This window comes from Schistocerca cancellata, chromosome 11 (assembly GCF_023864275.1).
Source record: "Schistocerca cancellata isolate TAMUIC-IGC-003103 chromosome 11, iqSchCanc2.1, whole genome shotgun sequence".
Classification (NCBI taxonomy): domain Eukaryota; kingdom Metazoa; phylum Arthropoda; class Insecta; order Orthoptera; family Acrididae; genus Schistocerca; species Schistocerca cancellata.
The window spans coordinates 12507925-12521130 of NC_064636.1; the positions used below are offsets into that span (position 1 = coordinate 12507925).

General features: G+C 47.3%; 1 protein-coding gene across 1 annotated transcript in view; it reads right to left on the minus strand.

Annotated features, from left to right (window-relative positions):
• The window catches only part of LOC126108819 (neuralized-like protein 4), a 339970-nt gene that overhangs the window by 214927 nt on the left and 111837 nt on the right, over nucleotides 1–13206 (minus strand). Inside the window, exon 9 of the mRNA XM_049914183.1 lies at nucleotides 4795–4891. Within this exon, the coding sequence (XP_049770140.1) occupies nucleotides 4795–4891 (97 nt within the window). The remainder of the gene's footprint in view (nucleotides 1–4794; nucleotides 4892–13206) is intronic.

The following is a 13206-nucleotide window of genomic DNA, read 5'->3' on the forward strand; positions in this document are numbered from 1 at the left end:
GTGCCGCTGTTAACTCTAAGTCGTCGGAAACGGCAGCTCGCATTTGTCGCAAATCGCCAGGGATCGACACCGGAACAGTGGTGAAACGTGATGTGGTCGGGCGGAGGATGAGAAAGCGGCACTGACTGAAAAATGGATTCTACAGCTGGCATCAAAGATTTTTGAATCCGGGTGCTCGTGTGACAAGAAGAGGAATGGTCAGCTACGTGTGAATGCAGACAAAATTAAATTAGCAAGACATGCTTTCACACCGAGTCCGGCAAAACCGCCACGCAGAGCTCCACACGAGTTCGGTATGTCGACGATGGCCGTGTAGCGTGTTTAGCGAAAAAAGTTAAACGTGAAACTGTACAGGCTACAGTTTATGCAAAAGGTATTACTTAAGGACAAAGAGTAGTGATTCTTGTTTTGCCGTGCACTGTACGTGAAAAAATACGGCAGCATTTCATACAAATGCGAAAGTAAACGGACACAATTGCAGCATTTGGGGAACAGAAATGCCTGCACAACACTGTCGAACGTGACAGAGATTTTGTGAAAGTCCATGTTCTTTGTGCCACGTCTCTTAAGAAACTTTATGGGTCTTTCTTCTTTAAAGAATGAAGTGTTACTGAAGAGTCTTTCCCTCATACGGTTAATGGCACTGTTAAAATCAAAGAACTTTGTCCTCCAGTTAGACCTTTTAGGGCATATCTCAAAACAGTCTTACCCAATTGCAGGTGGTGCAACAAATCAGTCTGCGCTTAAGTGGCCTCCTAGGCCCACAGATATCACAACTCGTGATTTCTTTTTACGGGACAGTGTAAAGGATCTCGTTTCTGTCCCTCCTCTTCCAGGCGACACTGTGAAATTGAAAAGGATGAAAATTCACAAGCAACAGCGACGGTCACCGAAGACGTTTCGGCCCAGGGACCATGAGAGTTCGACTGTCCTGTCGACGTCTGTAGGACGGCACGTGCTTCCCGTGTGGAGCGTACGTAAAACGAACGCTGTTGAAAAAACTTTCAAGTTCGGTCCTTCAAATTAAGTATACTGTTCCTTTTTAATGCTACTCATTCGGCTACAGTAAAGTTTTAAAAGTGTTCCCGGACTTTTGACACACACACACTGCAAGATAGATGTGGATACTTCTTTAGAAATAATGCATCTAGCCAACAGAACTATCAGTTTGTTTAACTGAAAGTTTCTGCATAAAAGTAAATGTCAACTGAAAATTTAAAAAACTGTAAATAACCACACGCCAATACTAAAAAGGATGTAGCAGGGTGTCTGAACGTACATAAGAGCTCACTGTAAATAACCTTTCAGTTTTGTTTACGCCAGCTGACGAAGAAGTCCGGCACCCACAGGACACGGTCAGCTGTCAGTTTAACTGTGTACACAAACGCACCGTCTGCAGTTACAGAGTTGCAGTTCTCTGTGATCGGTAGAACAGCCGACGCACTCCACTAGTGCTGTCCTCGTGTAGTGCCGCTATCGGGCCCGGCAAAGCAGACGAGTAGCACAGACGGCATCGGGCAACGAGTGATCGCCGTGAAGGACACGGAGGTGCTGTGTACTCATGTGAGACGCCGCTATCAGCTCCTGAGAGAGATTAAAGAGGCCTCACTGTCAGACTCCATTTTGCCGGCCGGTCGAAATGTGCGACACCCAGATTCGTAAGGCATTCGGACGTGACAGTGGTCCGACGTCAGACTGCAGGCTCGGCAAAATCGTCGAAGAGATTCCAGTCGACCGTGTCCGAATGTCACGAGAGAGGACCGACGTACGACGCGTAGTGTGCACCGTAAGCCCGCCGCGTTTCCTCCCGACATCCGAGAATGAGAGGGGACTCCCTGCTGCATTCTCCGTCGTCCCGCACTGTCGGTCGCAGACTGGCAGCAGCCGACCGACGGAATTACCGTACCGCACGTCTGCACGGACGGATAAGTTCGGAGTGGTGCCGTGAGCGGGAAGCGCGGACTGCTCGCGAATGGCGCGGCACTGCACTCTGCACCGCCGCGAACGATCCTATTCGGTGAGCACGACAGTGACCCGGGAGAGGTCACATTCTTCCATTACTTTGGAGAGGCACGTCAGAGTTACTACTAGCATCGCGGTATTTGCAGCAGTCGGATACAACTTCTAACCGCGTACGACAGCGACCGAGAGAACTCTCGGCGAAACGGCGGTACGTCCTACATCCTCACGTGTCGCGTCACCCGTGACAGTATCGCAGTGCCGTTTCGTGTCGGCACAGCGCTCGTACGAATGCGGTAGACGTCTCTACGGGCCGCCCTCTCCATAACGGTGTACTCCTGGGGCTGGAAATATTGCCAAATCTGTCCCGAGGGAAAACGTGTGAGACCAGATCAGACACAGACTCGATCACAGTGGCAGTATCCGTTACGTCGAGGTCCGGTTACGGCAGTTGGCGCAGCTCGCGTCGGGGGAGGATACGATAGCTCTGATGGCCTTTACAATTAAAACGGTGCACGTGTCCGAGCGGGAGGGAGTTTTTGTCACCGACTGATAAGTGGGCTTGTACTGCTGAGTTGTTTGTCAATTGGACTCAATTTTTTATCTGCTGAAATAACATCAGATACACTTACAACCTGTGAAGTTTCATCTCGTTTCCTCTTCAACTTTCAGTGTTAATTTTATTTTTCAGGCAGTGTATGCTGAAAAGAATGAGAACTACATCTAGGTCAGATACAAAATACAGTATTACAAAAAATATCTTGATACGAAATTACAGGGCAATTCAAAAAGGAATAACAGATTGTTTATCACAGACAAACTATAAAAGATAGAAACACATTGCGGACATCACCAGGTAGACGAAGCTGTTCACACAGATACTATATTATAGCTTCGAACGAGCACCACGCATTTCTGGAGAACATCAAAACAGTAGTATTTCCACACACAAATCGACTGTGCTTCATTTATCGAACAGAGAGAGCGCAAAACACACGAGTGCCAGGATTTTGTAACCCACAAACTCTTACATTACGGCAGTTTAGTTTACTCGATATAGGAAATATCGATTTGTCTGAAAAGCTACGTTGTTCAGAAAAGGTGTCCACTGTCGTGTCCCAGCGAACCAAAATGCAAAGTTCGTACCTCGTGTGACCCGGCAGACACAACTGTTGCGGTAACTGCAGCTCATAACGCTCTGTACGGAGGCGTCATTTCGGAGCGTGCCACACCGTCGTTTGAGAAGTCAAAGTTTGTGGCCTGCCTGTCTCGTCAACTTCCAAGGGCTCTGCCTAAAAGCACCTCGGATACACTTGCCGGACATGCGTGACCAACAGACGCTCTTCCCTCCGTGTAAGCAACCGACTTCTGAAAACTTTGTACGTCAGTCAAATCTGCTCGTGCACAGGTGGCTTCTCGCCGCACTGACAGTGCGACAGACGTCACACTTTAACGAGAGATCGACTTCGCACAAACTCCGACACACAAACTGAGTCCTCTTGCGGTGTAGTCACCGTGTTGCCAAAAACGAGCAACAGTGAAGCTGTGACTAATCAGAATGACAGTGACAGAGACAAGAGCAAAAGTAAAGGTCCTTAGCAGAACAAGTGAAAGCTTTGACTTTAATAAAGGTGTGAAACAAGGAGATAGTCTCTCCACTGTCCTATTCAATATAGCCCTGCATAGTGCAGTAAATAAAACCAACAAAAGAGGCACCATATTTATGAAAACTAGCCAGATATGTGCATACGCTGATGACACTGCTATAGTAGGAAGAAATACCAATACACCCCTAGAAATATACCGGGCAATGGAAATGGAAGCCTTAAAAATTGGCCTCATAGTAAATGAAAACAGAACAAAATATATGGTAATGTCACAATCTGAGGCCAGAAGAACCCCTAAAAACCTAAACATCAATGGTAAATGCTTCAGTGGAGTGTCCTCTTTTAACTACTTGGGAGCCCTAATAACAAATGACAACAGTATTGGAAACGCTGTAAGGGAAAGAATACAAGCAGGAAACAGGGCTTACTTTGCAAATACCCAGCTTTTCAAAAATAGCCTTGTTACAAGAAAAACTAAACTGCTAATATATAAATCCCTAGTCTGCCCGGTTATCACATACGGCTCAGAGGTACGGACGTTGACAGAACACGATAAAAATGCACTGAGAAGCACTGAGCGGAAAATACTACGCAAAATCTACGGGCCAATAAGGGAGGAAATAGGCCGGAGAATACGCTACAATGCCGAATTACAAGAGTTAATACGAGGCAGGGACATAGTGAAATTTGTGAGATCACAGCGAATACGATGGCTAGGACACTTGGAGAGAATGGCAGAGAATAGAATTCCATAGAAAATTACGAAAGGTAGGATCCATTCAGTTAGGCGAAAAGAGAGACCCAGAAGAAGACGGATCGACGAGGTAATAGTGGATATCACCAATATGGGAGTCCGGGGGTGGAAAAGTGCAGCAAATAACCGAGAAGTGTGGAGGAAGATTGTTGAAGAAGCCAAGACTTACCAAGGGCTGTAGCGCTACTGAAGAAGAAGAAGAAGAAGAAGAAGAAGAAGAAGAAGAAGAAGAAGAGAAGCTGTGACACAACTCTGAACCTCCCTCTATCCAATGACCTGCACAATGTGTTCCTATCTTTTACACAGTTTGTCCACAATAAGCAACTGAAATCTGTTCTCTGAATTGTCCGGTATTTCGACAGAAAGGACGAGAAGTGTCCGTCCCTCATGGCGGCACCTCTCTGCGGCAGCCCACCGCACAGACAGAGCGAACGCCGGGCGTCGCGAGTCGCCAGCCTCCCGGCGGCCACTCACCATTGAGGCTGTGCAGCGCGGCCTGCGACCGCTGCGTCGTGTTCCTCCGTGTGATCAGGTTCTGCTCCTCTCGCTCGTCTCTGTCCACGATGGAAACCTGCAGTGGAGAGAGAGCCGAATGTAGAATCGGACTACCGGTCCGATGCCCGTGAGGGCGTTGTAGCGACTAAAACGAGTGCAAAAATTTATAAGAAGAATTTTCCCCTTCCGTCCCGACAAGTTGTTATGGCAACTGGTTTAAAAGTGTTTCAGAACAAAAACATTCTCGGTTGTGGAATTATTAAATGTCAATGACTTGTTTCAGCCTTTTGGGGCATCCTCAGATTGTGTAAAACTAGCTGGCATGCTCGGGACCCACCGCAGGGTTCAGATGTTTCGTGACGAACAAATTATATATTTGGTTACCTCTGTGACTATTTTACATTATAGTGGTTTTACGACTGATGGGTCACGTATCCAGTTACTTTCACACAGTCTGATAGTGCCCCAAAGGGGTGAAATGCATCATTGACATTAAATAATTTTTGCAATTGAGACTTTTTGTTCTGAAACACTCATACGAAGTATAAGCAAAAAGTAATGGAGAATGTTTGTTTCTCTTAAGGCACCTTTATTCGTCAACATCAATTTTGTCCCCTTCGAAGTAATCACCCTTAGATACAATACTCCTGTGGCAACATTTTTTCCCAATCTTGGGACCGAGCGAAGTGGCGCAGTGATTAACACACAGGACTCGCATTCGGGAGGACGACAGTTCAATCCTGCATCCGGCCATCCTGATTTAGGTTTTCCGTGATTTCCCTAAATCGCTCAAGGCAAATACCGGGACGGTTCCTTTGAAAGGGCACGGCCGACTTCCTCCCCCGTCCTCCCCTAATCCGATGAGACCGATGACCTCGCTGCCTGGTCTCCTTCCCCGAAACAACCCAACCCAATCTTCGAAGTGCTTCTGGAACTCAATTTTCATTACGGTCTTCAAGCTCCTTCAGCGATTCTCTTTTTATGTCATCAATGGTGGCAAAATGATCTCCTTTCACAGTTCCCTCCAGTCTCAGAAATAGAAAGAGGCCACGTAACTGTTTTGTTTTTTGCCAAAAATCACGAATGAGCATTGAAGTGTGAGCAGGGGCGTTATTACGATGCAATTTCCACGTGTAGTTTTGCCACAATTTTGGTTGTTATTTTTGAGATGGCTTCTTGGAATTGGCACGTAACTTCCATGTAGCATTCCTTATTGACCTTAAGGGAAAAACTCTCGATGTACCATCCCATTGTAATAAAACAGTGAAAAGAACCTTAACGTGTGATCGAACTTGTAATTTTTTTCTGTCTGGGCTCTTTGCGCAGTTTCTGTTGGGTCGACTGGGCCTCAGTTTCGACATCGTACCGCCTATGCCCGTGTTTCGTCACCCTGTATAGCCTCCATTAGAAGTTCTGGATCACTGTCGACTTCATTTGGCAATTCCAGAGCAACGTCTACAGGACGACGATTTTGGTCGGAATTTGACAATTTCGGAACAAACTTCGCTACAAACATATTTTGTGCCAAAACATTTAAAAAAATTAATTGGCACGAGCCAAAGGCTATGCCAGCATCACCACCAACCTCTCTGATGATGATTCGACGATTTTCCAGAACCACTTTCTTTAGCGCTTCCACACTGTCAACTAGTTGATGAGCTAGGGCGTCCAGGGCAGTCATCATTTTTAACATCATCTCTACCCTCTTTACCACTTGTAAACTCTCGTCTCTCTCATAGTAGATTTGGCAATATTTGCAGTCGACATTCCAATCGTCGTGCTGCACTTTACTTCATTGTCCAAAAGAATTCTTTGGTCTATCTTTTCCAAAAGTAAAAATTCACTCAGCACTCGAAAACGCGTATACCCTTTACAACTGTAGACAATAAACGAAACATTCAAAATAGCTGAAAAAGCAAACACAGCCGAGGAACATGTGCACTGATAAAAACAATTGACAATCAGATTACAGTATTATGCCTGCAAAATTAAAAACTTCTCATTACTTTGTGATCAGACCTCATATATTCAGTAAACTAGATTAAAAGCAATGTGTCATATCTCAATGAGGAATTACGGTCATTTACCTCTGGACAGGCGCATATAGAGCACAGGTGGGTAACCGGTGGCTCACGGTTTCAAAAGGTTTCAATCCGATCTGCGGAAGAAATTCGTGGAAGAGAGAGCGGAGCACTCACACTATACTCTGCCTGGGATATATTTTCTGTTCTTTTGTCATGAGGGTGCTTTCACACGTGGCTCTGCCTTTGATCGTGTACACCCTCGGGGTTACAGGACTGGAGTAGGTGGTGGTGGGAGGGTGCACGGGATAGGTTTTACACCGGGGGCAGTTACAAGGGTAGGAGCCAGAGGGTAGGGAAGGTGGTTTGGGGATTTCATAGGGACGAACTAAGAGGTTACAAAGGTTAGGTGGACGGCGGAAAGACACTCTTGGTGGAGTGGGGACGATTTCGTGAATATTGGATCTCATTTCAGGGCAGGATTTGAGGAAGTTGTATCCCTGCTGGAGAGCCGCATTCAAAGTCTGATCCAGTTCCGGAAAGTAACCTGTCACAAGTGGGGCACTTTTGGGGTTCTACTGTGGGAGGTTCTGGGTTTGAGGGGATGAGGAAGTGGCTCTGGTTATTTGCTTCTGTACCAGGTCGGGAGGGTAGTTGCGGGATGCGAAAGCTGTTATCAGGTTGTTGGTGTAATGGTTCAGGGATTCTGGACTGGAGCAGATTCGTTTGCCACGAAGACCTAGGCTGTAGGGAAGGGGCCGTTTGATGTGGAATGGGTGGCAGTTGTCATAATGGAGGTGCTGTTGCTTGTTGGTGGGTTTGATGTGGACGGACGTGTGAAGCTGGCCATTGGACAGATGGAGGTCAATGTCAAGGAAAATGGCATGGGATTTGGAGTAGGACCAGGTGAATATGATGGAACCAAAGGAGTTGAGGTTGGAGAGGAAATTCTGGAGTTCTTCTTCACTGTGAGTCCAGATCATGAAGATGTCATCAATAAACCTGTACCAAACTTTGGGTTGGCATGCCTGGGTAACCGAGAAGGCTTCCTCTAAGCGACCCATGAATAGGTTGGCATACGAGGGGGCCATCCTGGTACCCGTGGCTGTTCCCTTTAATTGCTGGTATGTCTGGCCTTCGAAAGTGAAGAAGTTGTGGGTCAGAATGAAGCTGGCTAAGGTAATGAGGAAAGAGGTTTTAGGTAGGGTGGCAGGTGGTGAGCATGAAAGGAAGTGCTCCATCGCAGCGAGGCCCTGGACGTGCGGAATATTTGTGTATAAGGAAGTGGCATCAATGGTTACAAGGATGGTTTCCGGGGGTAACAGATTGGGTAAGGATTCCAGGCGTTCGAGAAAGTGGTTGGTGTCTTTGATGAAGGATGGGAGACTGCATGTAATGGGTTGAAGGTGTTGATCTACGTAGGCAGAGATACGTTCTGTGGGGGCTTGGTAACCAGCTACGACTGGGCGGCCGGGATCTTTGGGTTTGTGAATTTTAGGAAGAAGGTGCGGGGTGTCGGTGGGGTCAGGAGGTTGACGGAGTCAGGTGAAAGGTTTTGCAGGGGGCCTAAGGTTCTGAGGATTCCTTGAAGCTCCGCCTGGACATCAGGAATGGGATTACCTTGGCAAACTTTGTATGTGGTGTTGTCTGAAAGCTGACGCAGTCCCTCAGCCACATACTCCCGACGATCAAGTAAAACTATCGTGGAACCCTTGTCCGCCGGAAGAATGACGATGGAACGGTCAGCCTTCAGATCACGGATAGCCTGGGCTTCAGCTGTGGTGATGTTGGGAGTAGGATTACCTCACCTGTCATTCAACAACATCTTTGTCTCTGCACTTCCGCCTCGACTGACATCTCTGCCCAAACTCTTTGCCTTTTAATGTGTCTGCTTGTGTCTGTATATGTGTGGATGGATATGTGTGTGCGTGTGCACGCGCGCGCACGCACGAGAGTGTATACCCGTCCTTTTTCCATCCCTAAGGTAAGTCTTTCCGCTCCCGGGATTGGAATGACTCCTTACCCTCTCCCTTAAAACCCACATCCTTTCGTCTTTCCCTCTCCTTCCCTCTTTCCTGACGAAGCAGCCGTTGGTTGTGAAAGCTAGAATTTCGTGTGTATGTCTGTGTGTCTATCGACCTGCCCCCCCCCCCCCCCCCTCTCTCTCTCTTATATATATATATATATATATATATATATATATATATATATATATATATATATATATATATGCATGCCACCCTTCACCTCAAAAAACTATCCAATCTCCTGGTTTCCCACCTCCGGAAAGGCAACTCACTCACCCTTCACAACCTTTCCAGCAAACCTCAACCACCTCTCAGTGCACACAAACCCAGTCTCTCCCATCTACTCAATCTCCCACTTCCAGCTCCACTCCCTCCAAAACCTCAAAATTCCGATCAACACAATCTGGCACCACAACACCCTAATTCAGTAGTTAACCTTTCCTCCAAAACTCTCTTCCAATCTGAAACCTCTGTCCTATCCAAAGGCCTCACCTTCAGCCCCACTCCCAGATTCAACCAAACAGCCCTCGTCAAAGATTTACTGTCCTACACTCGTACTCTCTGCTGGAAGTATCACTTTGCCACAAAGAAAAATGATCCTAATCCTACCCCTAATGATCCAACTCCCCAAGACACTATCCAAATTAAACCCTACCTGGAACAGTTCCGTCCTCCGTCACAGCGGGACCCACCTCCTCTTCCTCAAAATCACCCTCTCCAAACCTTCCAGGAATTTCTGACTTCCAGCCTTACCTCTCAATCCTTCTTAATAAACCTTAATCCTACTCCCAACATCACCACAGCTGAAGCCCAGGCTATCCGTGATCTGAAGGCAGACCGGTCCATTGTCATTCTTCCGGCGGACAAGGGTTCCACGACCGTGGTACTTGATCGTCGGGAGTATGTGGCTGAGGGACTGCGTCAGCTTTCAGACAACACCACATACAAAGTTTGCCAAGGTAATCCCATTCCTGATGTCCAGGCAGAGTTTCAAGGAATCCTCAGAACCTTAGGCCCCCTACAAAACCTTTCACCTGACTCCATCAACCTCCTGACCCCACCGACACCCCGCAACCCCTACCTTCTACCTTCTTCCTAAAATTCACAAACCCAATCATCCCGGCCGCCCCATTGTAGCTGGTTACCAAGCCCCCACAGAACGTATCTCTGCCTACGTAGATCAACACCTTCAACCCATTACATGCTGTCTCTCATCCTTCATCAAAGACACCAACCACTTTCTTGAACGCCTGGAATCCTTACCCAATCCGTTACCCCCAGAAACCATCCTTGTAACCATTGATGCCACTTCCTTATACACAAATATCCCGCACGTCCAGGGCCTCGCTGCGATGGAGCACTTCCTTTCACGCCGATCACCTGCCACCCTACCTAAAACATCTTTCCTCATTACCTTAGCCAGCTTCATCCTGACCCACAACTTCTTCACTTTTGAAGGCCAGACATACCAACAATTAAAGGGAACAGCCATGGGTACCAGGATGGCCCCCTCGTACGCCAACCTCTTCATGGGTTGCTTAGAGGAAGCCTTCTTGGTCACCTAGGCCTGCCAACCCAAAGTTTGGTACAGATTTATTGATGACATCTTCATGATCTGGACTCACAGTGAAGAAGAACTCCAGAATTTCCTCTCCAACCTCAACTCCTTTAGTTCCATCAGATTCACCTGGTCCTACTCCAAATCCCATGCCACTTTCCTTGATGTTGACCTTCACCTGTCCAATGGCCAGCTTCACACGTCCGTCCACATCAAACCCACCAACAAGCAACAGTACCTCCATTACGACAGCTGCCACCCATTCCACATCAAACGGTCCCTTCCCTACAGCCTAGGTCTTCGTGGCAAACGAATCTGCTCCAGTCCGGAATCCCTGAAGCATTACACCAACAACCTGACAACAGCTTTCGCATCCCGCAACTACCCTCCCGACCTGGTACAGAAGCAAATAACCAGAGCCACTTCCTCATCCTCTCAAACCCAGAACCTCTCACAGAAGAACCACAAAAGTGCCCCACTTGTGACAGGATACTTTCCGGGACTGGATCAGATTCTGAATGTGGCTCTCCAGCAGGGATACGACTTCCTCAAATCCTGCCCTGAAATGAGATCTATCCTTCATGAAATCCTCCCCACTCCACCAAGAATGTCTTTCCGCCGTCCACCTAACCTTCGTAACCTCTTAGTTCATCCCTATGAAATCCCCAAACCACCTTCCCTACCCTCTGGCTCCTACCCTTGTAACCGCCCCCGGTGTAAAACCTGTCCCATGCACCCTCCCACCACCACCTACTCCAGTCCTGTAACCCGGAAGGTGTACACAATTAAAGGCAGAGCCATGTGTGAAAGCACCCACATGATCTACCAACTGACCTGCCTACACTGTGATGCATTCTATGTGGGAATGACCAGCAACAAACTGTCCATTCGCATGAATGGACACAGGCAGACAGTGTTTGTTGGTAATGAGGATCACCCTGTGGCTAAACATGCCTTGGTGCACGACCAGCACATCTTGGCGCAGTGTTACACCGTCCGGGTTATCTGGATACTTCCTACTAACACCAACCTATCCGAACTCCGGAGATGGGAACTTGCTCTTCAATATATCCTCTCTTCCTGTTATCCACCAGGCCACAATCTCCGCTAATTTCATATCTCACCTGTCATTCATCAACAACTTTGCCTCTGCACTTCTGCCTCGACTGACATCTCTGCCCAAACTCTTTGTCTTTAAATATGTCTGCTTGTGTCTGTATATGTGTGGATGGATATGTGTGTGTGTGCGCGAGTGTATACCCGTCCTTTTTTCCCCCTAAGGTAAGTCTTTCCGCTCCCGGGACTGGAATGACTCCTTACCCTCTCCCTTAAAACCCACATCCTTTCGTCTTTCCCTCTCCTTCCCTCTTTCCTGATGAGGCAACAGTTTGTTGCGAAAGCTTGAATTTTGTATGTATGTTTGTGTTCGTTTGTGTGTCTGTCGACCTGCCAGCACTTTCATTTGGTAAGTCACATCATCTTTGTTTTTAGGTATATTTTTCCTTCGTGGAATGTTTCCTTCTATTATAACATATATATATATATATATTTACAAATGTCTGCTTGTGTCTGTGTATATGCGGATGGATATGTGTGTGTGTGCGCGCGAGTGTATACCTGTCCTTTTTTCCCCCTAAGGTAAGTCTTTCCGCTCCCGGGATTGGAATGACTCCTTACCCTCTCCCTTAAAACCCAAATCCTTTTGTCTTTATATATATATAAAAAAAATAGAGGGAAACATTCCACGTGGGAAAAATATATTTAAAAAGAAAGATGATGAGACTTACCAAACAAAAGCGCTGGCAGGTCGATAGACACACAAACAAACACAAACATACACACAAAAATCTAGCTTTCGCAATCAATGGTTGCCTCGTCAGGAAAGAGGGAAGGAGAAGGAAAGACAAAAGGATATGGGTTTTAAGGGAGAGGGTAAGGAGTCATTCCAATCCCGGGAGCGGAAAGACTTACCTTAGGGGGAAAAAAGGACAGGTATACACTCGCACACACACACATATCCATCCTCATATACACAGACACAAGCAGACATTTGTAAAGGCAAAGAGTTTGGGCAGAGATGTCAGTCGGGACGGAAGTACAGAGGCAAAGATGATGTTGAAAGACAGGTGAGGTATGAGCGGCGGCAGATTGAAATTAGAAATTAGCGGAGATTGAGGCCTGGCGGATAGCGAGAAGAGAGGATATGCTGAAGGGCAAGTTCCCATCTCCGGAGTTCGGATAGGTTGGTGTTAGTAGGAAGTATCCAGATAACCCGGACGGTGTAACACTGTGCCAAGATGTGCTGGCCGTGCACCAAGGCATGTTTAGCCACAGGGTGATCCTCATTACCGACAAACACTGTCTGCCTGTGTCCATTCATGCGAATGGACAGTTTGTTGCTGGTCATTCCCACATAGAACGCTTCACAGTGTAGGCAGGTCAGTTGGTAAATCACATGGGTGCTTTCACACGTGGCTCTGCCTTTGATCGTGTACACCTTCCGGGTTACAGGACTGGAATAGGTGGTGGTGGGATGGTGCATGGGACAGGTTTTACACCGGGGGCGGTTACAGGGGTAGGAGGCAGAGGGTAGGGAAGGTGGTTTGGGGATTTCATGGGGATGAACTAAGAGGTTACGTAGGTTAGGTGGACGGCGGAAAGACACTCTTGGTGGAGTGGGGAGGATTTCATGAAGGATGGATCTCATTTCAGGGCAGGATTTGAGGAAGTCGTATCCCTGCTGGAGAGTCACATTCAGAATCTGATCCAGTCCCGGAAAGTATCC